General features: G+C 43.9%; 1 protein-coding gene across 1 annotated transcript in view; it reads left to right on the plus strand.

Moving 5' to 3' along the window:
• Positions 1–26509, plus strand: part of LOC123991975 (zinc finger protein 804A-like) — a 154877-nt gene that overhangs the window by 125402 nt on the left and 2966 nt on the right. The window contains exon 3 of the mRNA XM_046293394.1: positions 16218–16367. Coding sequence (XP_046149350.1) covers positions 16218–16367 — 150 coding nt within the window. The remainder of the gene's footprint in view (positions 1–16217; positions 16368–26509) is intronic.

Consider the following 26509-nt stretch of genomic DNA (forward strand, 5'->3'; position numbering starts at 1 on the left):
CCAGAGGAGGGAGATGGTTGCGATGCGGAGCAGGGAAACACCGTTGATGCGAGCTCTCTTCCACGAGCCTGGTGACGAAGATCTACCCGTCGTTCTATGCGGATGGCGAGAGCAATCAAAGAGTCCACACTGGAAGGAACCTCCCGAGAGAGAATCTCATCTTTGACCACTGTGTGGAGTCCCTCCAGAAAACGAGCGAGCAGCGCCGGCTCGTTCCAGTCACTAGAGGCAGCAAGAGTACGAAACTCTATAGAGTAATCCGTTATGGATCGATCACCTTGGCATAGGGAAGCCAGGACCCTAGAAGCCTCCCCACCAAAAACTGAACGGTCAAAAACCCGAATCATCTCCTCTTTAAAGTTCTGGTAATTGTTAGAACAATCAGCCCTTGCCTCCCAGATAGCTGTGCCCCACTCTCGGGCCCGGCCAGTAAGGAGTGAAATGACGTAAGCAACCCGAGCTCTCTCTCTAGAGTATGTGTTGGGTTGGAGAGAGAACACAATCTCACACTGGGTGAGAAAGGAGCGGCACTCAGTGGGCTGCCCGGAGTAGCAAGGTGGGTTATTAACCCTAGGTTCTGGAGGCTCGGCAGGCCAGGAAGTAACAGGTGGCACGAGACGAAGACTCTGGAACTGTCCAGAGAGGTCGGAAACCTGAGCGGCCAGGCTCTCCACGGCATGGCGAGCAGCAGACAATTCCTGCTCGTGTCTGCCGAGCATGGCTCCTTGGATCTCGACGGCAGTGTTACGAGCGTCTGTAGTCGCTGGGTCCATTCCTCGGTCGGATCCTTCTGTCATGCTGGTGAATGAGGACCCAAAAGCGACTTGGCGAAAACAGAGTATTTAATCCAGAATAAACTTTACAAAACAAAAAGCATAATACTACACGTAAAGACGAGAACAGACTGGAGACTTGATCGAGAACTGCAGGTTGGCTCGGGAAGGCACTTGAACCTAGCAGACTCAGACACCTGCTCACCACGCAGCATCTGAGGGAAACACGACACGACAGGGCAAAACATAGACACAGCACGGTGAATTATAAATGAGGATCCGACAGGGCAGGTACGGGAAACAAGGAGAGAAATAGGGACTCTAATCAGGGAAAAGGATCGGGAACAGGTGTGGGAAGACTAAATGATGATTAGGGGAATAGGAACAGCTGGGAGCAGGAACGGAACGATAGAGAGAAGAGAGAGCGAGAGAGTGAGAGAGGGAGGGGGAGAGAGAGGGATAGAAAGAGGGAAAGAACCTAATAAGACCAGCAGAGGGAAACTAATAGAATGGGAAGCACAGGGACAAGACATGATAATTAATGACAAAACATGACATTGCAGCTGTTGTTTATCAACACAGACAGTTCCATGGGAATGCATTGCTGCTGGTAATTTATCAACACAAGACAGTTCCATGGGAATGCATTGCTGCTGGTAATTTATCAACACAAGACAGTTCCATGGGAATGCATTGCAGCTGGTAATTTATCAACACAAGACAGTTCCATGGGAATGCATTGCAGCTGTTGTTTATCAACACAGACAGTTCCATGGGAATGCATTGCAGCTGGTAATTTATCAACACAAGACAGTTCCATGGGAATGCATTGCAGCTGTTGTTTATCAACACAGACAGTTCCATGGGAATGCATTGCTGCTGGTAATTTATCAACACAAGACAGTTCCATGGGAATGCATTGCTGCTGGTAATTTATCAACACAAGACAGTTCCATGGGAATGCATTGCAGCTGTTGTTTATCAACACAGACAGTTCCATGGGAATGCATTGCTGCTGGTAATTTATCAACACAAGACAGTTCCATGGGAATGCATTGCAGCTGTTGTTTATCAACACAGACAGTTCCATGGGAATGCATTGCTGCTGGTAATTTATCAACACAAGACCGTTCCATTGAAATGCATTGCTGCTGGTAATTTATCAACACAAGACAGTTCCATGGGAATGCATTGCAGCTGTTCGTTATCAACACAGACAGTTCCATGGGAATGCATTGCTGCTGGTAATTTATCAACACAAGACAGTTCCATGGGAATGCATTGCAGCTGTTGTTTATCAACACAGACAGTTCCATGGGAATGCATTGCTGCTGGTAATTTATCAACACAAGACAGTTCCATGGGAATGCATTGCTGCTGGTAATTTATCAACACAAGACAGTTCCATGGGAATGCATTGCTGCTGGTAATTTATCAACACAAGACAGTTCCATGGGAATGCATTGCTGCTGGTAATTTATCAACACAAGACAGTTCCATGGGAATGCATTGCTGCTGGTAATTTATCAACACAAGACAGTTCCATGGGAATGCATTGCTGCTGGTAATTTATCAACACAAGACAGTTCCATGGGAATGCATTGCAGCTGGTAATGTATCAACATAAGACAGTTCCATGGGAATGCATTGCAGCTGGTAATGTATCAACACAAGACAGTTCCATGGGAATGCATTGCAGCTGGTAATTGTTGAATCCATTTTTTTTTTAAATGTCAACATTTTTAAAAAATCGCTGCACAAGTTAATGGAAATATAAATATAATATAAATAAATAATATAAAGGAACCATTTCTCCAGACTGTTTAATATGTAATGAAAACACTAGGTTCAAATCAAATGGCATTTTAATACATTATTATGTATAACTGTGTTTAGCAGATGTTATTGCGGGCGTAGTGAAATGCTTGTGTTTCTAGCTCCGACAGTGCAGTGATTTTACATTTACATTTAAGTCATTTAGCAGACGCTCTTATCCAGAGCGACTTACAAATTGGTGCATTCACCTTATGACATCAGTGATAAGCACTACCTAACAATATCACAACGTATACCCAATACACACAAATATAAGTAAAGGAATGGAATTAAGAATATATACATATATGGGCGAGCGATGTCAGAGTGGCATAGACTAAAATATGTACACACTATTAAAGTGACTAGTGGTCCATTTATTAAAGTGGCCAATGATTCCAAGTCAGGGCAGCGGCCTCTAATGTGCTAGTGTACTTATCAATATATGAATGAGCGATGGCCGAGTGGCATAGGCAAGGTGCAGTAGATGGTATAAAATACAGTATATACATGTGATATGAGTCATGTAAGATATGTAAACATTACTAAAGTGGCATTATTTAAAGTGACTAGCGGTCCATTTATTAAAGTGGCCAGTGATTGAGTCTCAATGTAGGCAGCAGCCATTCAATGTCAGTGATGGCTATTTAACAGTCTGATGGCCCTGAGATAGAAGCTGTTTTTCAGTCTCTCGGTCCCAAGATGCAGTAGATGGTATAGAATACTGTATATCCGACATAACTCATCTCATATGTATGTGTTAACATTTTTTGATGTGGTGTTATTTAAAGTGACTAGTGATACCTTTGTTAGTGATGGCTGTTTAACAGTCTGATGGCCTTGAGATATAAGCTGTTTTTCAGTCTCTCGGTCCCACCTTTGATGCACCTGTTCGCACCTGTCCTCCTGGATGATAGCGGGGTGAACAGGCCGTGGATCGGGTGGTTGATGTCCTTGATGATCTTTTCCCTGGTCTACATGTGGATTAGCAATGGAATATCTCTGAAGGTGTTTTAAAAGTGGAGTTTTCCACTCAATACCCTGTGGGCACTTTTACCGAAGAGATGGAGAGCATACATAAATTTACAATAGTATTTTCTGAATACAATTTGCAAAGTTAATAATTTCAGTTATCTATTTCCTGTTAAATTATGCAAGCTTCCCTGAAAGTATAATAGTTTAGAGAGAAATTCCATTTCAATTTTCCAATATGTAGTTTTGAAGGGCTCTAGAAATATTCATGGTGAATAAATAGGAATTATATAGATCTTTATTCGTTTTCATAATATCGAAGGACCTCATGTTCTTGATAATATTATGGCTCATGGGTTGTCAACCTCTGGCTTCTTAGGATCAATTATTTTTTAAATCCGCCCCCCCCACACACACCCCTTTTTGTGTAACATCAATCCAAACACAGATGGATTTTGAAAGCAAATCTATACCGTCTGTCTCGTCTGTTGCGATGAGGTTACCCGTCACAATCAGTGAAGAGATGTGAGTGACGATCAATGTATAGGCGCAACTATAGTGTTATCGTACTCCCAAGTAGGCCTACTTCCTGTACGAGCTAGTTTGATCCTTCACGTTTCAGCATTGTTTCCTGTTTAGTGTATTCTTCCTACGGTGTGTTAACTGTACAGCTCCAGTCTACAGGCCCTGCGTGCCACTTCTGTTTGGAGATGAGTTTTAATAAAGACATAAAGACGTTGGGTAAAAGGAGAGTGAGGGATGGTAAAAGGAGAGTGAGGGATGGGTAAAAGGAGAGTGAGGGATGGGTAAAAGGAGAGTGAGGGATGGGTAAAAGGAGAGTGAGGGATGGGTAAAAGGAGAGTGAGGGATGGGTAAAAGGAGAGTGAGGGATGGGTAAAAGGAGAGTGAGGGATGGGTAAAAGGAGAGTGAAGGATGGGTAAAAGGAGAATGAGGGATGGTAAAAGGAGAGTGAGGGATGGTAAAAGGAGAGTGAGGGATGGGTAGAAGGAGAGTGAGGGATGGGTAAAAGGAGAGTGAGGGATGGTAAAAGGAGAGTGAGGGATGGGTAAAAGGAGAGTGAGGGACGGGTAAAAGGAGAGTGAGGGATGGGTAAAAGGAGAGTGAGGGATGGGTAAAAGGAGAGTGAGGAATGGGTAAAAGGAGAGTGAGGGATGGGTAAAAGGAGAGTGAGGGATGGGTAAAAGGAGAGTGAGGGATGGGTAAAAGGAGAGTGAGGAATGGGTAAAAGGAGAGTGAGGGATGGGTAAAAGGAGAGTGAGGGATGGGTAAAAGGAGAGTGAGGGATGGGTAAAAGGAGAGTGAGGGATGGGTAAAAGGAGAGTGAGGGATGGGTAAAAGGAGAGTGAGGGACGGGTAAAAGGAGAGTGAGGGACGTCTGCTTCATAAATACTCTGTCTTTTGATGTTCTAATGTCATGCTAAAATGAAAGAAAATCGGCTAAAAGGTTTCCCCTCATAAAACGGTTCACTTAAACATTTTCATTTTCATGTGGCCTCAGCTTTAGCCAACGAGATGGGGTTAAACAGTGAGATTACGTGTCATTGTAGTCTAATAGTCCATGCTCGGGACGTACTCTGTACTAGCCCAGGGGAATAACACAGTTACCGTGATTGATAATAATACACTTCTCTCAGAGGAAGAGAGAGGCTGGGCTGGAGCTGTGCATTGTCCTGTGGGTTAGCCTCAGCGCTCTGCAGAGGGACAACCCTATGGGTAGCGTTAGCTATTGCACTCTGCAGTGAGAGAAACATATGGGTTAGCTATAGCGCTCTGCAAAAGACAAACCTTTGTATTAGCATTAGCCTCTGCCGAGGGAGAAAACTATAGGTTAGCTATAGCCCTCTACAAAGGGTCAAACGTTTGTATTAGCATTAGCCTCTTCAGAGGGAGAAAACAATGGGTTAGCTATAGCCCTCTACAAAGGGTCAAACGTTTGTATTATCATTAGCCTCTTCAGAGGGAGAAAACAATGGGTTAGCTATAGCCCTCTACAAAGGGTCAAACATTTGTATTAGCATTAGCCTCTTCAGAGGGAGAAAACAATGGGTTAGCTATAGCGCTCTGCAAAGGGTCAAACCTGTGTATTAGCGTTAGTCTGTGCAGAGGCAAAATCATGTGGTGTTAGTTAGCCTAGCCTAGTGTTGCTAACCAGTCAACTGTAGCATAGCTATGTGTTATTTTCTCGCTGCAGAGAACGTGTGAATAGATTGGCTACCAGATGACTGCGGTAGATGTTTCTACACTGAACAAACCAGATGACTGCGGTAGATGTTTCTACACTGAACAAACCAGATGACTGTGGTAGATGTTTCTACACTGAACAAAAGTGTAAATGCAACAATACAACAATATAAAAAGGTTTTTACTGAGTTACAGTTCATATTACGAAATCAGTCAATTGAAATAAATTCATTAGGCCCAGATCTCATTGTCTTCACATGACTGGGAATACAGATATGCATCTGTTGGTCACAGATACCTTTAAAAAAAAATAAAGGTAGAGGCGTGGACCAGGAAACCAGTCAGTATCTGGTGTGACCCACCATTTGCCTCATGCAGCACAATACATCTCCTTCACATAGAGTTGATCAGGCTGTTGATTGCGGCCTGTGGAATGTTGTCCCACTCCTCTTCACTGGCTGTGCGAAGTTGCTGGTTGTTGGCGGTAACTGGAACACGTTGTCATACACTTTGATCCAGAGCATCCCAAACATGCTCATTGGGTAACATGTCTGGTGAGTATGCAGGCCATGGAAGATCTGGGACATTTTCAGCTTCTCGGAATTGTGTACAGATCCTGGAGACATGGGGCCGTGAATTATCATGCTGAAACGTGAGGTGATGGAGGTGGATGAATGGCATAGCAATGGGCCTCAGGATCTCATCACGGTATCTCTGTGCATTCATATTGCCATTAATAAAATGCAAGTGTGTTCGTTGTCTGTAGCTTATGGCTGCCTGCCCATACCACAACCCCACTGCCACCATGGGGCACTCTGTTCACAATGTTGACGTCAGCAAACCGCTCGCACACACAACGCCATACACATTGTCTGCCATCTGCCCGGTACAGTTGAAACCGGGACTCATCCATCACATCAAAATCAAATCAAATCAAATTTTATTTGTCACATACACATGGTTAGCAGATGTTAAATGCGAGTGTAGCGAAATGCTTGTGCTTCTAGTTCCGACAATGCAGTGATAACCAACAAGTAATCTAACTAACAATTCCAAAACTACTGTCTTAAACACAGTGTAAGGGGATAAGGAACATGTACATAAGGATATATGAATGAGTGATGGTACAGAGCAGCATACAGAAGAGCACACTTATCCAGCGTGCCAGTGGCCATCGAAGGAGAGCATTTGTCCACTGAAGTTAGTTAAGATGCCAAAATGCAGTCAGGTCAAGACCCTGGTGAGGACGAAGAGCAGATAATCTTACTTGAGTCGGCTTCTGACCGTTTCTGCTTAAAAATTGTGGTTTGCAAACCAACCGTTTCAACAGCTCAGACGATCCCGCAGGTGAAGAATTCGGATTAGGAGATCCTGGTGGTTACAAATGTTCTGTAGTTGTGAGGCCCGTTGGACGTACCGCCAAATTCTCTAAAACAACGTTGGAGCGGCTTATGGTAGAAAAATGAACATTACATTCTCCGGCAACGGCTCTAGTGGGCAGTCCTACAGTCAGCACGCCAATTGCACACTCCCTCAAAACTTGAGACATCGGTGGCATTGTGTTGCGTGACAAAACTGCACATTTTAGAGTGACTTTTTATTGTCCCCAACACAAGGTGCACCTGTGTATTGATCAGCTTCTTGATATGCCACACCTGTCAGGTGGATTATCTTGGCAAAGGAGAAATGCTCACTAACAGGGATGTAAACACATTTGAGAGAAATATGCTTTTTGTGTTTATGTAAACATTTCTGGGATCTTTGATTTAATCTCATGAAACATGGGACCAAAACTTTACATTTTGCGATCATATTTTTGTTCAGTTTATGTTCTGTATAGCTATGTTCTCCTTTCCTGCTACAACAGTAGCCTGAATACCCTTGAGAGTCCAGACCCCCTGTGTTTTGTAATTTAGTGTCTGGTGGAAGGGGATGGTGGAAGGGGGACCGTGTCTCAGCGTAGCTCAGCTGGGTGACTGGGTGAAGGGGGAAGGGGGGGTGTTGGAGGGGATCGTGTCTCGGTGGTTTAGAGGGGTAGAGGTCTGGCTCGGCAGAGTGACTGGGTGGAGGGGGAAGGGGGTGTTGGAGGGGATCGTGTCTCGGTGGTTTAGAGGGGTAGAGGTCTGGCTCGGCAGAGTGACTGGGTGGAGGGGGAAGGGGGGTGTTGGAGGGGATCGTGTCTCGGTGGTTTAGAGGGGTAGAGGTCTGGCTCGGCAGAGTGACTGGGTGGAGGGGGAAGGGGGGTGTTGGAGGGGATCGTGTCTCGGTGGTTTAGAGGGGTAGAGGTCTGGCTCGGCAGAGTGACTGGGTGGAGGGGGAAGGGGGGTGTTGGAGGGGATCGTGTCTCGGTGGTTTAGAGGGGTAGAGGTCTGGCTCGGCAGAGTGACTGGGTGGAGGGGGAAGGGGGGGGGTGTTGGAGGGGATCGTGTCTCGGTGGTTTAGAGGGGTAGAGGTCTGGCTCGGCAGAGTGACTGGGTGAAGGGGGAAGGGGGGGTGTTGGAGGGGATCGTGTCTCGGTGGTTTAGAGGGGTAGAGGTCTGGCTCGGCAGAGTGACTGGGTGAAGGGGGAAGGGGGGGTGGGGGTGTTGGAGGGGATCGTGTCTCGGTGGTTTAGAGGGGTAGAGGTCTGGCTCGGCAGAGTGACTGGGTGGAGGGGGAAGGGGGGGGGTGTTGGAGGGGATCGTGTCTCGGTGGTTTAGAGGGGTAGAGGTCTGGCTCGGCAGAGTGACTGGGTGGAGGGGAGGTGTAGGAGAGGGAGAAAGGGGGGAGAGCTGTGGCACAGCGGCTCAGGCGGTTAGCTTCTCTCCCAGCACCACGCTGAGTCTTGGTTCACTAACGGTGAATGGGATCTATCTGCAGTGTAAAGGACTTCACAGCTTCACAGCACTTCCTCTGCGCCATGTTTTGTTGTTGTTTAATTGCCTAAGCTCTGTCCCCCCCCCCGCCCCGCCCCATGTGTTTGAAAGGTACAGTATATTGAGGTTAATAATAATAATCCTCGTTAGAGATTTACTGATGACTTTCCTTTTTGAACTTGCATAAACTTCATATCAGATTTTTTTAAATTATCGTTCCCCACTAATTGCTCTGATCTTACATATAAACTTTTTTCTAAATTTTTTATGATTAATTCTATTAAGCGAGCATTAATTAGAGCTCTTGAGAGTAAGATACGATATGATCATTAAACTATATAGAGCCCAAAGCGGCCTGGATCCAATCTTGAGATTTGAAACCATAATTTGAACTTGCAACCATGCTTTTACACCTGCATTGTTTGCTGTTTGGGGTTTTAGGCTGGGTTTCTGTACAGCACTTTGAGATATCAGCTGATGTACGAAGGGCTATATAAATACATTTGATTTTATTTGATTTGATTTGAATTTGAAACTTCAGATCCGCCATTCTAATGAAGCATTGATTCAGGCCAGTCCTAACCTAACAAATCAACACATATATATATATATATATATATATATATATATATATATATATATATATCCAGGGTTACTTCGATGCATTGCTTTTTACATTCAACATTTAATTCCACCTGTGTATTAAGACCAATTGTCTGGTTTATAGATTCCCAGTATACCTCAGCATGGGCTGATAATGAATTGTGTTGATGTGGAAGTGTGTTGCTTGCTACTGGTTTCAATTAGAATCACTTGTTTTAGTCTATAATATTTAGCCACAGAAGGCATTTTCACAGCTCATCTGAACACTTGACACAGGCACGCACACACACACCCACACACGCACACGCACACGCACACAGACACAGGCACACACACACAGACACAGACACAGGCACACACACACAGACAGACACAGGCACACACACACAGACACAGACACAGGCACACACACACAGACAGACACAGGCACACACACACACACGCACACGCACAGGCACAGGCACACGCACGCACGCACGCACGCACGCACGCACGCACACACACACACACACACACACACACACACACACACACACACACACACACACACACACACACACACACACACACACACACACACACACACACACACCATTACACCTCTCTGGGTCTGTAATGGACTGTGATATCAGCGTTAAGTGGTGAGGTCCATGTCGGGACTGACCCCACACAATGGCCTGAGTGGGTTCTCTCCCCATTAATGACAATATTATTGGATAGCAATTTGAGCCACTTTGCGTCCTGCACTCATTGAGGAAAAAATAACCACTAAGCCTCCTGAACTGATTGACGGGTATAGAACCACTAAGCCTCCTGAACTGATTGACGGGTATAGAACCACTAAGCCTCCTGAACTGATTGACGGGTATAGAACCACTAAGCCTCCTGAACTGATTGACAGGTATAGAACCACTAAGCCCCCTGAACTGATTGACGGGAATAGAACCACTAAGCCTCCTGAACTGATTGACGGGTATAGAACCACTAAGCCTCCTGAACTGATTGACGGGTATAGAACCACTAAGCCCCCTGAACTGATTGACGGGTATAGACCCACTAAAGCCTCCTGAAATGATTGACGGGTATAGAACCACTAAGCCTCCTGAACTGATTGACGGGTATAGAACCACTAAGCCTCCTGAACTGATTGACAGGTATAGAACCACTAAGCCTCCTGAACTGATTGACGGGTATAGAACCACTAAGCCCCCTGAACTGATTGACGGGTATAGACCCACTAAAGCCTCCTGAAATGATTGACGGGTATAGAACCACTAAGCCTCTTGAAATAATTGACGGGTATAGACCCACTAAAGCCTCCTGAAATGATTGACGGGTATAGAACCACTAAAGCCTCCTGAACTGATTGACGGGTATAGAACCACTAAGCCCCCTGAACTGATTGACGGGTATAGAACCACTAAGCCTCCTGAACTGATTGACGGGTATAGAACCAACTAAGCCTCCTGAACTGATTGACGGGTATAGAACCACTAAAGCCTTCTGAACTGATTGACGGGTATAGAACCACTAAGCCTCCTGAACTGATTGACGGGTATAGAACCACTAAGCCTCCTGAACTGATTGACGGGTATAGAACCACTAAGCCTCCTGAACTGATTGACGGGTATAGAACCACTAAGCCCCCTGAACTGATTGACGGGTATAGAACCACTAAAGCCTCCTGAACTGATTGACGGGTATAGAACCACTAAGCCTCTTGAACAGATTGACGGGTATAGAACCACTAAGCCTCCTGAACTGATTGACAGGTATAGAACCACTAAGCCTCCTGAACTGATTAACGGGTATAGAACCACTAAGCCTCCTGAACTGATTGACGGGTATAGAACCACTAAGCCTCCTGAACTGATGGACAGGTATAGAACCACTAAGCCTCCTGAACTGATTGACAGGTATAGAACCACTAAAGCCTCCTGAACTGATTGACGGGTATAGAACCACTAAGCCTCCTGAACTGATTGACGGGTATAGAACCACTAAGCCTCCTGAACTGATTGACGGGTATAGAACCACTAAGCCTCCTGAACTGATTGACGGGTATAGAACCACTAAAGCCTCCTGAACTGATTGACGGGTATAGAACCACTAAGCCTCCTGAACAGATTGATGGGTATAGAACCACTAAGCCTCCTGAACTGATTGACGGGTATAGAACCACTAAAGCCTCCTGAACTGATTGACGGGTATAGAACCACTAAGCCTCCTGAACTGATTGACAGGTATAGAACCACTAAGCCTCCTGAACTGATTGACGGGTATAGAACCACTAAAGCCTCCTGAACTGATTGACGGGTATAGAACCACTAAAGCCTCCTGAACCGATTGACGGGTATAGAACCACTAAGCCTCCTGAACTGATTGACAGGTATAGAACCACTAAAGCCTCCTGAACCGATTGACGGGTATAGAACCACTAAGCCCCCTGAACTGATTGACGGGTATAGAACCACTAAAGCCTCCTGAACTGATTGACGGGTATAGAACCACTAAGCCTCCTGAACTGATTGACGGGTATAGAACCACTAAAGCCTCCTGAACTGATTGACAGGTATAGAACCACTAAGCCTCCTGAACTGATTGACGGGTATAGAACCACTAAGCCTCCTGAACTGATTGACGGGTATAGAACCACTAAGCCTCCTGAACTGATTGACGGGTATAGAACCACTAAGCCTCCTGAACTGATTGACGGGTATAGAACCACTAAGCCTCCTGAACTGATTGACGGGTATAGAACCACTAAGCCCCCTGAACTGATTGACGGGTATAGAACCACTAAAGCCTCCTGAACTGATTGACGGGTATAGAACCACTAAGCCTCCTGAACAGATTGACGGGTATAGAACCACTAAGCCTCCTGAACTGATTGACAGGTATAGAACCACTAAGCCTCCTGAACTGATTGACGGGTATAGAACCACTAAGCCTCCTGAACTGATTGACGGGTATAGAACCACTAAGCCTCCTGAACTGATGGACAGGTATAGAACCACTAAGCCTCCTGAACTGATTGACAGGTATAGAACCACTAAAGCCTCCTGAACTGATTGACGGGTATAGAACCACTAAGCCTCCTGAACTGATTGACGGGTATAGAACCACTAAGCCTCCTGAACTGATTGACGGGTATAGAACCACTAAGCCTCCTGAACTGATTGACGGGTATAGAACCACTAAAGCCTCCTGAACTGATTGACGGGTATAGAACCACTAAAGCCTCCTGAACTGATTGACGGGTATAGAACCACTAAGCCTCCTGAACTGATTGACAGGTATAGAACCACTAAGCCTCCTGAACTGATTGACGGGTATAGAACCACTAAAGCCTCCTGATCTGATTGACGGGTATAGAACCACTAAAGCCTCCTGAACTGATTGACGGGTATAGAACCACTAAGCCTCCTGAACTGATTGACAGGTATAGAACCACTAAAGCCTCCTGAACTGATTGACGGGTATAGAACCACTAAGCCTCCTGAACTGATTGACAGGTATAGAACCACTAAAGCCTCCTGAACTGATTGACGGGTATAGAACCACTAAGCCCCCTGAACTGATTGACGGGTATAGAACCACTAAAGCCTCCTGAACTGATTGACGGGTATAGAACCACTAAGCCTCCTGAACTGATTGACGGGTATAGAACCACTAAAGCCTCCTGAACTGATTGACGGGTATAGAACCACTAAAGCCTCCTGAACTGATTGACGGGTATAGAACCACTAAAGCCTCCTGAACTGATTGACGGGTATAGAACCACTAAGCCTCCTGAACTGATTGACGGGTATAGAACCACTAAAGCCTCCTGAACTGATTGACGGGTATAGAACCACTAAGCCCCCTGAACTGATTGACGGGTATAGAACCACTAAAGCCTCCTGAACTGATTGACGGGTATAGAACCACTAAGCCTCCTGAACTGATTGACGGGTATAGAACCACTAAAGCCTCCTGAACTGATTGACAGGTATAGAACCACTAAGCCTCCTGAACTGATTGACGGGTATAGAACCACTAAGCCTCCTGAACTGATTGACGGGTATAGAACCACTAAGCCTCCTGAACTGATTGATGGGTATAGAACCACTAAGCCTCCTGAACTGATTGACGGGTATAGAACCACTAAGCCTCCTGAACTGATTGACGGGTATAGAACCACTAAAGCCTCCTGAACTGATTGACGGGTATAGAACCACTAAGCCTCCTGAACTGATTGACGGGTATAGAACCACTAAGCCTCTTCTGTTCAGATATGTACCAATGGACAGATGAATCAATATTTTAAAAGCGGAGGGTTTAACCTGAACCTGTCTGATATGGCATCCTATTCACCATATAGGAATCCATTTATTTGATTTATTTATTTGACCTTTATTTAACTAGGCAAGTTGGTTAATTAAGAACAAATTCTTATTTTCAATGACGGCCTAGGAACTGTGGGTTAACTTCCTGTTCAGGGGCAAACCGACAGATTTGTACCTTGTCAGCTCGGGGGATTTGAACTTGCAACCTTCTGGTTACTAGTCCAACGCTCTAACCGCTAGGCTACCCTGCCACCCCTCAGTTAAGGCTCAGTTCAAAAGTAGTGCACTATATAGCGTTTTTAAACATCGATGAAAGTTTGTCTCAGGGTTCAGCTATAGCTGTTTGAAGTCTAATCTTATACCTGTGTGAAAATGCAACCATTGAATTACGTTTCAGAAAATAAAATCATGAGTAAAAAAAGGTCTATTGTCCTCTGGGTATTTTCTTGGCTATTACTTTATATGTGTTGACGGTGTGATTTCACCTTTCAGGAGGATCTATTCAGGGCTACATTGTGGTTTTCATGTCAGCACTAAAGGACGAGTTGTAGTGTAAATAGATTCAAAGCTTGAATGATGTTACTATCTTCTTCTCTGGCCTCTGGGATGTAGGAACAGGACACCTTTGGGGAATTGGACGTTTTAATACATCTCTTTATCCCAACATGAGCTTTGAATGTACAAGTTTCCATATATCCTAAGTATTAAAGTGGCAATCCGCAAATTGAAACGATAACAAAGTGTAATCCCAGCCACTGTTTTGGTAAGAATCTCAGGGACCGAACCTGGATGAAATGTAGCTACGCTATAAATTCATAGACCGAGATATGGATGCATGGATTGGCCAGCCATGATATCAACGTTATAGTTTTGACTGTGGTTTGAGGCTATACGATGTTTGTTTAATTAAATTGACCTCGTTTACAAACAAGGTGAAACAAGCTTCTATTTTGGGTTTGTGATGCGGTGCGACAGTTGAACTAAGCTCGTAAGGCATTTATCTATAGGTTATATTCTTCAAGAATCAGTGGGTACTTATACGTCCAAATATAGATGTAACAACTGCAGATTGCCACCTTTGAATAAATTAGATTTCAAATATGGTCTGCCCCCCGCCGCCCCTCCCCCCCCAGTGAAACTACCCTCATCTCCATTTGCTGAAAATCAATATTTAATACCAAATATGAAAAAGGAGAAAATTGGGATCCAGGTGAATCAGATGAATTTGGTTTTCAAGGAGCGTTATATTAAAAGGCGCTACACGTACTACAAAACATCCCACTTTGCAAATGATGCATAGAAATCAAGAGGACGTGAACAACGTGTCTGTTATTAAAAGCTGAGGGTAAATAGTATACCCCCCGTAGAGTCATCTGTTTCTATCTGACTCTGGTATAGCGTAGAATAACTGTGTCAGAAAACCCCGGTCAACACCAAGCACGCACACAGTAACAACATTATTGTGGTGTATTCATATGGAATGCTAGAAAGATTTTGTCAAACGTGTGATTAACGTATTCAATAGGGACATCACTGCCACACAAACGCTTAAAGAATTAGATTCCCTCCCTGACACTGAGCTGAGATAGAATTAGAATCCCTCCCTGACACTGAGCTGAGATAGAATTAGAATCCCTCTCTGTCACTGAGCTGAGATAGAATTAGAATCCCTCTCTGTCACTGAGCTGAGATAGAATTAGAATCCCTCTCTGTCACTGAGCTGAGATAGAATTAGATTCCTTATCTGTCACTGAGCTGAGATAGAATTAGAATCCCTCTCTGTCACTGAGCTGAGATAGAATTAGAATCCCTCTCTGTCACTGAGTTGAGATAGAATTAGAATCCCTCTCTGTCACTGAGCTGTATAATTAGATTCTGAGCTGAGATAGAATTAGAATCCCTCTCTGTCACTGAGCTGAGATAGAATTAGAATCCCTCTCTGTCACTGAGCTGAGATAGAATTAGAATCCCTATCTGTCACTGAGTTGAGATAGAATTAGAATCCCTCTCTGTCACTGAGCTGAGATAGAATTAGATTCCTTATCTGTCACTGAGCTGAGATAGAATTAGAATTCTGTACTCTGTCACTGAGTTGAGATAGAATTAGAATCCCTCTCTGTCACTGAGCTGAGATAGAATTAGATTCCTTATCTGTCACTGAGCTGAGATAGAATTAGAATCCCTCTCTGTCACTGAGCTGAGATAGAATTAGAATCCCTCTCTGTCACTGAGCTGAGATAGAATTAGAATCCCTCTCTGTCACTGAGCTGAGATATAATTAGAATCCCTCTCTGTCACTGAGCTGAGATAGTTTCTAATTCTATCTCAGCTCAGTGACAGATAAGGAATCTAATTCTATCTCAGCTCAGTGACAGAGAGGGATTCTAATTCTATCTCAGCTCAGTGACAGAGAGGGATTCTAATTATATCTCAGCACAGTGTCAGGGAGGGAATCTAATTCTATCTCAGCTCAGTGACAGAGAGAGATTCTAATTATATCTCAACTGTGTCAGGGAGGGAATCTAATTCTTTAAGCGTTTCGATACGCTCGCATAAACATCTGCTAACCATGTGTATGTGACCAATATGCTTTGATTTGATTTGATTTGAGATATAAGTTTGATTCCCTCCCTGACAGAGGTGGTGTTGTCCTTGTTGTTTCCTCCAGGACTATGCGGAGAAGGAGAGGACGGCGACCATGGCCAAGGCCTTGGAGGACCTGAAGGCCAACTTCTACTGTGATCTGTGTGACAAGCAGTACTACAAGCATCAGGAGTTTGACAACCACATTAACTCTTATGACCATGCTCACAAACAGGTAATGGACCTGTGAACACACACACACGCACACGCACACACACACACACACACACACACACACACACACACACACACACACACACACACACACACACACACACACACACACACACACACACACACACACACACACACACACACACACACACACACACACACACACACACACACCCTTGTAACGCATTGTATTCAACCTTAAGATTGTTTAATCGTTTGTTAATATTTTGTACACAAAATTGAGGTGTTCATTGACTAGACAAATGGGTAAACACTGTGTGACTAAGACACATTTGTTTAAAAAAATGTGACATAGTAGGTTGCAATGGCACAAGACAAACAATGTAAGTTAACCTGTATGAAGGGTTCTGTATATACTATCCAGTGGTCAATGGCTGTAGCCCTTTGTGGAGGGTTCTGTATATACTATCCAGTGGTCAATGGGGTTCTGTATATACTATACAGTGGTTAATGGTTGTAGCCCTTTGTGAAGGGTTCTGTATATACTATCCAGTGGTCAATGGCTGTAGCCCTTTGTGGAGGGTTCTGTATATACTATCCAGTGGTCAATGGCTGTAGCCCTTTGTGAAGGGTCCAGTAGCAATTGCAGAGGTACACTTTCAATTTCAACTCCGAGGTCCATAATTCATATGGGGCCAATGTTGGTGTTGCTGTTGTTATTGTTCTAGTTGTGGTTGTTGTTGTTGTTGTTGTTGTTGGCTTACCAACACTGCCTTCAGAAAGTATTTGTACACCTTGATTTACTCAACATTTAATCCGTAAATCAAAATGGATTAAAAGTAATTGTTTTCACCCCATCTACACACAATTCTCCATAATGACAAAGTGAAAACATGTTTTTAGAAAATTTAGCAAATATATTGAAAATGGAATAAAGAAATATCTAATTCTCATAAGTATTCACACCCCTGAGTTAATTAATTGTAGAAGCACCTTTGGTAGTGATTACAGCTGTGAGTCTTACTGGGTAAGTCTCTAAGAGCTTTCCATACCTGGATTGTACAATATTTGCCCATTATTATTTTCAAATTCTTAATCCTCTGTCAAAATGGTTGTTGATTATTGCTTGGCAACCATTTTCAGGACATGCTATAGATTTTCAAGTTGATTTAAGTAAAAACTGTAACTCGGCCACTCTAGAATATTAAATGTTTTCTTGGTAAGCAATGCCATTGTAGATTTGGCCTTGTGTTATTGTCCTGCTGAAAGGAGGATTCATATCCTAGAAACAAGACTGAACCAGGTTTTCGTCTAGAGCTGTCATCAAGGCAAAGGGAGGCTAATTTGAGGAATTTAAAAATAAAAAAAAATATCTGTTTAACATTTTTTTGGGTTAACACATAATTCCATATGTGTTATTTCAAAGTTTTGATTATTCTACAGGGCAGAAAATAGTAAAAATAAAGAAAAACCCTTGAATGAGTAGGTGTGTCCAAACTTTTGACTGGTACTGTACATTACCTCAGTCACCTCCACTACCTCGCACCCCTGCACATTTGTATGAACATAACAAGATTCAACAACTGAGACATAAACTGAACACGTTCCACAGACATGTGACTAACAGAAATTGAATAATGTGTCCCTGAACAAAGGGGGGGGGGGTCAAAATTCAAAGTAACAGTCGGTATCTGGTGTGGCCACCAGCTGCATTAAGTACTGCAGTGCATCTCCTCCTCATGGATGGCACCAGCTTTGCCAGTTCTTGCTGTGAGATGTTACCCCACTCTTACACTAAGGCACCTGCAAGTTTCTGGAGACATTTCTGGAGGAATGGCCCTAGCCTTCACCCTCCGATCCAACAGGTCCCTTACGTGCTCAATGGGATTGAGATCCGGGCTCTTTGCTGGCCATGACAGAACACTGACATTCCTGTCTTGCAGGAAATCATGCACAGAATGAGCAGCATGGCTAATGGCATTTTCATGCTGGAGGGTCATGTTAGTATGAGCCTGCAGGAAGAGTACCACATGAGGGAGGAGGATGTCTTCGCTGTAACGCACAGCGTTGAGATTGCCTGCAATGACAACAAGCTCAGTCCAATGATGCTGTGACACACCACCCCAGACCATGATGGACCCTCTACCTCCAAATCGATCCCGCTCCAGAGTGCAGGCCTCCGTGTAATGCTCATTCCTTCGACGATAAACGCGAATATGACCATCACCCCTGGTGAGACAAAACTACGACTCGTCAGTGAAGAGTACTTTTTGCTAGTCCTGTCTGGTCTAGCGACGGTGGGTTTGTGCCCATAGGAGACGTTGTTGCCGGTGATGTCTGGTGAGGACCTGCAAGCCCTCAGTCCAGCCTCTCTCAGCCTATTGCGGACAGTCTGAGCACTGATAGAGGGATTGTGCGTTCCTGGTGTAACTCGGGCAGTTGTTGTTGCCATCCTGTACCTGTCCCGCAGGTGTGATGTTTGGATGTACCGATCCTGTGCAGGTGTTGTTACACGTGGTCTGCCACTGCTAGGACGATCAGCTGTCCGTCCTGTCTTTCTGTAGCGCTGTCTTAGGTGTCTCACAGTACGGACATTGCAATTTATTGCCCTGGCCACATCTGCAGTCCTCATGCCTCCTTGCAGCATGCCTAAGGCATGTTCACGCAGATGATAAGGGAACGTGGGCATCTTTCTTTTGGTGTTTTACGGAGTCAGTAGAAAGGCCTCTTTAGTGTCCTAAGTTTTCATAACTGTGACCTGAATTTCCTACCGTCTGTAAGCTGTTAGTGTCTTAACGACCGTTCCACAGGTTCGTGTTCCTTAATTGTTTATGGTTCATTGAACAAGCATTGGGAAACAGTGTTTAAACCCTTTACAATGAAGATCTGTGGAGTTATTCGGATTGTTATGAATTATCTTTGAAAGACAGGGTCCTGAACAAGGGACGTTTCTTTTTTTGCTGAGTTTATTACTGTGGTCGTGGTAGAAAAGAGAACAATACAATGGCTCCTATAGCTTTTACAGCTGATCTGAAACTAGCAGCCGTTCTCTTAAATCTGGCTTTTCAAAGTAAGGATGAAAGACACTGATCACCCCATCTCACCACCATGTCGAAACGACTTTTACAAAATGAGTTGAAATGAGTGTATTTCAGTATTACAGCTCTAACACCCTGACAGATTTCATGGGAGATGAGGAGGCTTTATCGCCCGGTTCCGTATGATGTAACCCAAGGCATCCTAATGTAATACAATGCACTCTTCCTGCTCCACCAATCATTCAGGACCAAGGAGCTCGGTCCACAAGCATCTCTTGCTCAATCGATGGATAGCTAGCTACACCCCCCCCCTCCTCCACTAAGCAGCACACTAACGCACCAGGGAATGAGGTAAATATAGGAGACGACAACCTGCCTGCTACTAGTTAGTCTACACCCATTGTTTTACGACACGTGACAAAAAAAAACATTCAGCCAGGGAGGCATGGGGGCTGACTGAGACTAGTGTGGTGGTTAGGAGGGCTGGAAGTATCTGCACATACACACACACACACACACACACACACACACACACACACACACACACACACACACACACACACACACACACACACACACACACACACACACACACACACACACACACACACACACACACACACACACACACACACACACACACACACACACACACACACACACAAGTATACACATACACACACACACACAGAGATCCCCTTCCCCCACACATACCCTGTATATGTTAAACCCCATCCAGAGGGTATCAGACCAGTTACCCCCAGTGTACTCCCACTGAGAGGTAAAGGTCTGTTAACAAAATTATATCTGATCTCGACGCATCACTTCCCTGCTATGAGAACCGAGCGTGCCAAATAGCACCCTGTTCACTATACACTATGCACTATAATTCACACCCTGTGGATCCAGGTCAAGCGTGCACTACTAAGAGAATAGGGCGCCATTTGCTTCGCAGGCCGATGTAAATGCAATCACTGGAGCTTCCTCAGGTAGGAGAGGTTGTGGAGGAGATGAACTCTATATCTCATCTTTCAGCATGAGAGTAATGATTTATGTTGTAGCTAGGTTCACTAAGCTGTCTTTTGTAACCAATGTTATTTTTATCCTTCACCCTCCGTCACCACCAACTATCACTACTACCACCACCACCACTACCACCAACTACCATCACTACCACCAACTACCACTACCTCCACTACCACCAACTACCACCACTACCACCAACTATCACCACTACCACCAACTACCACCACTACCACCACCACCACTACTACCACCAACTAACACTACCTCCACTACCACCACCACCAATCACACCACCACTACTACCACCACTACCACCACCACCACCACCACCACCACCACCACCACCACCACCACCACCACTACCACCACCACCACCACTACCACCACCACCACCACCACCACCACCACCACCACCACCACCACCACCACCACCACCACCACCACCACCACCACTACCACCACCACCACCACCACCACCACTACCACCACCACCACTACCACTACCACCACCACTACCACCATCACCACCACCACCACCACCACCACCACCACCACCACCACCACCACCACCACCACCATCCCCACCACTTCAAACCACCACTGGACCCAAACTGCTACAGACCTACCACCACCATCCTACCATGCCACTAAGGTCTTCGACCAAGTCAACAAACAGATTACCAACCATTTCAATCTCACCATACCTTCTCTGCTATGCAATCTGGTTTCAGAGCTGGTCATGGGTGCACCTGAGCCACGCTCAAGGTCCTAAACTATATCTTAACCGCCATCGATAAGAAACATTACTGTGCAGCCGTATTCATTGATCTGGCCAAGGCTTTCGACTCTGTCAATCACCACATCCTCATCGGCAGACTCGACAGCCTTGGTGTCTCAAATGATTGCCTCGCCTGGTTCACCAACTACTTCTCTGATAGAGTTCAGTGTGTCAAATCGGAGGGTCTGCTGTTCGGACCTCTGGCAGTCTCTATGGGGGTGCCACAGGGTTCAATTCTTGGACCGACTCTCTTCTCTGTATACATCAATGAGGTCGCTCTTGCTGCTGGTGAGTCTCTGATCCACCTCTATGCAGACGACACCATTCTGTATACTTCTGGCCCTGCTTTGGACACTGTGTTAACAACCCTCCAGGCAAGCTTCAATGCCATACAACTCTCCTTCCGTGGCCTCCAATTGCTCTTTAAATACAAGTAAAACTAAAGGCATGCTCTTCAACCAATCGCTGCCTACACTTGCCCGCCCGTACAACATCACTACTCTGGACGGTTCTGACTTAGAATATGTGGACAACTACAAATACCTAGGTGTCTGGTTAGACTTTAAACTCTCCTTCCAGACTCACATCAAACATCTCCAATCCAAAGTTGAATCTAGAATTGGCTTCCTATTTTGCAACAAAGCATCCTTCACTCATGCTGCCAAACATACCCATGTAAAACTGACCATCCTACCGATCCTCGACTTCGGCGATGTCATTTACAAAATAGCCTCCAATACCCTACTCGATAAATTGGATGCAGTCTATCACAGTGCCATCCGTTTTGTCACCAAAGCCCCATTAACTACCCACCACTGCGACCTGTACGCCCTCATTGGCTGGCCCTCGCTTCATACTCGTCGCCAAACCCACTGGCTCCATGTCATCTACAAGACCCTGCTAGGTAAAGTCCCCCCTTATCTCAGCTCACTGGTTACCATAGCAGCACCCACCCGTAGCACGCGCTTCAGCAGGTATATCTCTCTGGTCACCCCCAAAACCAATTCTTCCTGTTGGCCGCCTGTCCTTCCAATTCTCTGCTGCCAATGACTGGAACAAACTACAAAAATCTCTGAAACTGGAAACACTTATCTCCCTCACTAGCTTTAAGCACCAACTGTCAGAGCAGCTCACAGATTCCTGCACCTGTACATAATTTAGCACAAACAACTACCTCTCCCCCTACAGTATTTATTTATTTTGCTCCTTTGCACTCCCATTATTTCTATCTCTACTTTGCACATTCTTCCACTGCAAATCTACCATTCCAGTGTTTTACTTGCTATATTGTATTTACTTCGCCACCATGGCCTTTTTTTGCCTTTACCTCCATTATCTCACCTCATTTGCTCACATTGTATATAGACTTATTTTTCTACTGTATTATTGAATGTATGTTTGTTTTACTCCATGTGTAACTCTGTGTTGTTGTACCTGTCGAACTGCTTTGCTTTATCTTGGCCGGGTCGCAATTGTAAATGAGAACTTGTTTTTAACTTGCCTACCTGGTTAAATAAAGGTGAAATAAAATAACAAAATGTATATACTGTATTCTATGCCATCTTTTGCATCTTGCCAATGTCGCTCGGTCAACTCTCAGCCATATATTTACATATAAATATTCTTAGTCCATCCCTTTACTTAGATGTATGTGTATTAGGTAGTTGTTGTAGAAGTGTTATATTACTTGTTAGATATTACTGCACTGTCGGAACTAGAAGCACAAGCATTTCGCTGCACTCGTATTAACATCTGCTAACGATGTGTATTTTTGGGGGTGATGAACGATGACCGACCAGGAATAGGCAAGATGCAATAGATGGTACAAAATACAGTATATACATATGAGATGAGTAATGTAATATATGTAAACATTATTAAAGTGGCATTATTTTAAGTGACTAGTGATCCATTCATTAAAGTGGCCAGTGATTTGAGTCAGTATGTTGGCAGCAGCCTCTCAATGTTAATGGTGGCTGTTTAACAGTCTGATGGCCTTGAGATAGAAGCTGTTTTTCAGTCTCTCGGTCCCCGCTTTGATGCACCTGTACTGACCTCGCCTTCTGGATGATAGCGGGGTGAACATGCGTTGGCTCGGATGGTTGTTGTCCTTGATGATCTTTTTGGCATTCCTGTGAAATCGGGTGGTGTAGGTGTCCTGGAGGGCAGGTAGTTTGTGCATACCGCACCACCCTCTGGAGAGCCTTACGGTTGAGAGGATCTGCAGAGAAGAGAAACTCCCTACATACAGGTGTGCCAGGCTTGTAGCCTCATATCCAAGAAGACTTGATGATGTAATCGCTGCCAAAGGTTCTTCTAATAAAGTAGTAAAAAAAAATCTCATAGCTGTTTTTGCTTTGTCAATATAGGGTATTGTGTGTAGATTCATGAGTGGGGAAAACGGTTTAGTCCGTTTTGGAATAAGGCTGTAAGGTAGCAAAATTTTGAAAAAGTCAAGGGGTCTGATTTCTTTATACTCAGGTACTGTAGAGGTCCTGGATGGATTTTACTACTTAAGGAATGCAATGTTTAGGTAACATTTAATCATTTGCTAGCCTACTAAAATATACAGTGTTTGTTTATTTGTTTGTTTGTGGATAAATCTATTCAATAGTTATAATATCCAATAAGGAACTATCCACTTTCATAAATTTTTAATCAACCCACTGTGAGATTAACTATAGGTAAATGTTGTTTTCCATCTCTCCCCCTCCCGGCCCTCAGAAACGCAAATCCTTGTATACGGGGAAGCAAAATTAAAATTAAAATCAGAGAGTTTAATCTAAGAAATTAATCTGAAAACTATTTTATGGAGCTGCATTAATCTAAAGTCGTTTTTAAAATTAAAATTAAAATAAGAGAGTTTAATCTAAGAAATTAATCTGAAAACTATTTTATGGAGCTGCATTAATCTAAAGTCGTTTTTACAATTAAAATTAAAATCAGAGAGTTTAATCTAAGAAATTAATCTGAAAACTATTTTATGGAGCTGCATTAATCTAAAGTCGTTTTTAATTTGTGTAAAAAAAATATTTTTGATTAAGTTTAACAGCAAAACACCTTTATTAATCTGTGCTGCTAGTGCATTATATTGTTGAATGATAGATTTCCATACAGTCTATTAAAAACACGTTGGGTTGTAGAGCTGAGGAGTATGAAAACAAAACTGTAAATCGCTCTGGATTAGAACGTCTGCTAAATGACTAGAATGTAAGATGAGAAAGAAGCCTCTCTGTCTGAGGGATTATTATTCAAGCTGCTTTGTCACTTAGACGTTACGGAGAGGAGTCACAAATTAGTGTCCCTACACAGATTTAGAGATTTACTTATAGTTTATTGGCTTGTGTACACAGATTTAGAGATTTACTCATAGTTTATTGGTTGTGTACACAGATTTAGACATTTACTCATAGTTTATTGGTTGTGTACACAGATTGAGATTTACTTATAGTTTATTGGTTGTGTACACAGATTTTGAGATTTACTCATAGTTTATTGGCTTGTGTACACAGATTTTGAGATTTACTCATAGTTTATTGGCTTGTGTACACAGATTGAGATTTACTCATAGTTTATTGGCTTGTGTACACAGATTTTGAGATTTACTCATAGTTTATTGGCTTGTGTACACAGATTTGCAGATGTTATCGCAGGTGCAGCAAAATGCTTGTGTTTTTAGCTACATCAATAGGATGGTAGCAGGGTGAACCTTGCAATGAAAACAAATTATACAATACTAGTAATCCAGAATTTTAAAATTAATTATATAGGAGGAGCCATGACTAGAATACAGCATATAAAGTACCAGTCAAACGTTTGGACACCCCTACTCATTCAAGGAGTTACGGTTTTCTTCCGCTGAAGGAGAGGAGGACCAAAATGCAGCGTGGTTATCTTTATACATCTTTAATGAAGATGATACATGAACAATATACAAGAAACGTGGAAAAACCAAAACAACCCTATCTTGTGCAAAAAACACAGAGATAGGGACAATCACCCACAAAATACCTAAAGAATAAGGCTGCCTAAATATGGTTCCCAATCAGAGACAACGATAAACACCTGCCTCTGATTGAGAACCACTCTAGGCAACCATAGACTTACCTAGACTACTTCACTAACCACAATCCCATAACCTACAAAAAACTCTAGACAAAACACACCACATAAATACCCATGTCACACCCTGGCCTCACCAAAATAATAAAGAAAACACAAAATACTAAGGCCAGGGCGTGACACAAGGGTATTTCTTTATTTTGGAGAATAATAGCGAAGACATCAAAACTATGAAATAACACAAATGGAATCAGGTAGTAGTTAGAAAAAAAGTGTTAAACAAATCAAATTATATTTTATATTCTTCAAAGTAGCCACCCTTTGCCTTGATGACAGCTTTGCAAACTTTTGGCATTCTCTCAACCATCTTCACCTGGGTCAATTTTCCAACAATCTTGAAGGAGTTCCCACACAATCAGTACGTGTTGGCTGCTTTTCCTTCACTCTGCAGTCCAACTCATCAAAAACCATCTCAATTGGTTTGAGGTCAGGTGATTGTGGAGGCCAGGTCATCTGATGCAGCACTCCATCACTCTCCTTATTGGTCAAGTAGCCCTTACACAGCCTGGTGGTGTGTTGGATCATTGTCCTGTTTGAAAAACAAATGAAATTCCCACTCAGCGCAAACTCTATGGGCTGGTGTATCGCTGCAGAATGCTGTGGTAACCATGCTGGTTAATTGTGCCTTGAATTTAAAAAATAAAATCACTGACAGTGTCACCAGCATAGCAACCCCACCACACCTCCTCCTCCATGCTTCACAATGGGAACCCCACATGCATCATTTCACCTACACCTGTCTACTGTCCATTGCTTCCAGTCTAATGTCCATTGCTTCCTGTCTAATGTCCATTGCTTCCAGTATAATGTCCATTGCTTCCTGTCTAATGTCCATTGCTTCCAGTCTAATGTCCATTGCTACCAGTCTAATGTCCATTGCTTCCAGTCTAATGTCCATTGCTTCCAGTCTAATGTCCATTGCTTCCAGTCTAATGTCCATTGCTTCCAGTCTAATGTCCATTGCTTCCAGTCTAATGTCCATTGCTTGTGTTTCCTGGCACAAGCATGTCTCTCCTTCTTATTGGTGTCCTTTAGTAGTGGTTTCTTTGCAGCAATTCGACAATGAAGGCCTGATTCACATAGTCTCTTCTGAACAGTTGATGTTGAGATGGGTCTGTTACTTGAACTCTGTGAAGCATTTATTTGGGCTGCAATTTCAGAGACATGACTAAGTGGCTAAGTTCAGGACAGGGTACTGGGTGGAGGCTGGCTCGTGAT

Source organism: Oncorhynchus gorbuscha, linkage group LG01, assembly GCF_021184085.1.
Source record: "Oncorhynchus gorbuscha isolate QuinsamMale2020 ecotype Even-year linkage group LG01, OgorEven_v1.0, whole genome shotgun sequence".
NCBI classification, from domain to species: domain Eukaryota; kingdom Metazoa; phylum Chordata; class Actinopteri; order Salmoniformes; family Salmonidae; genus Oncorhynchus; species Oncorhynchus gorbuscha.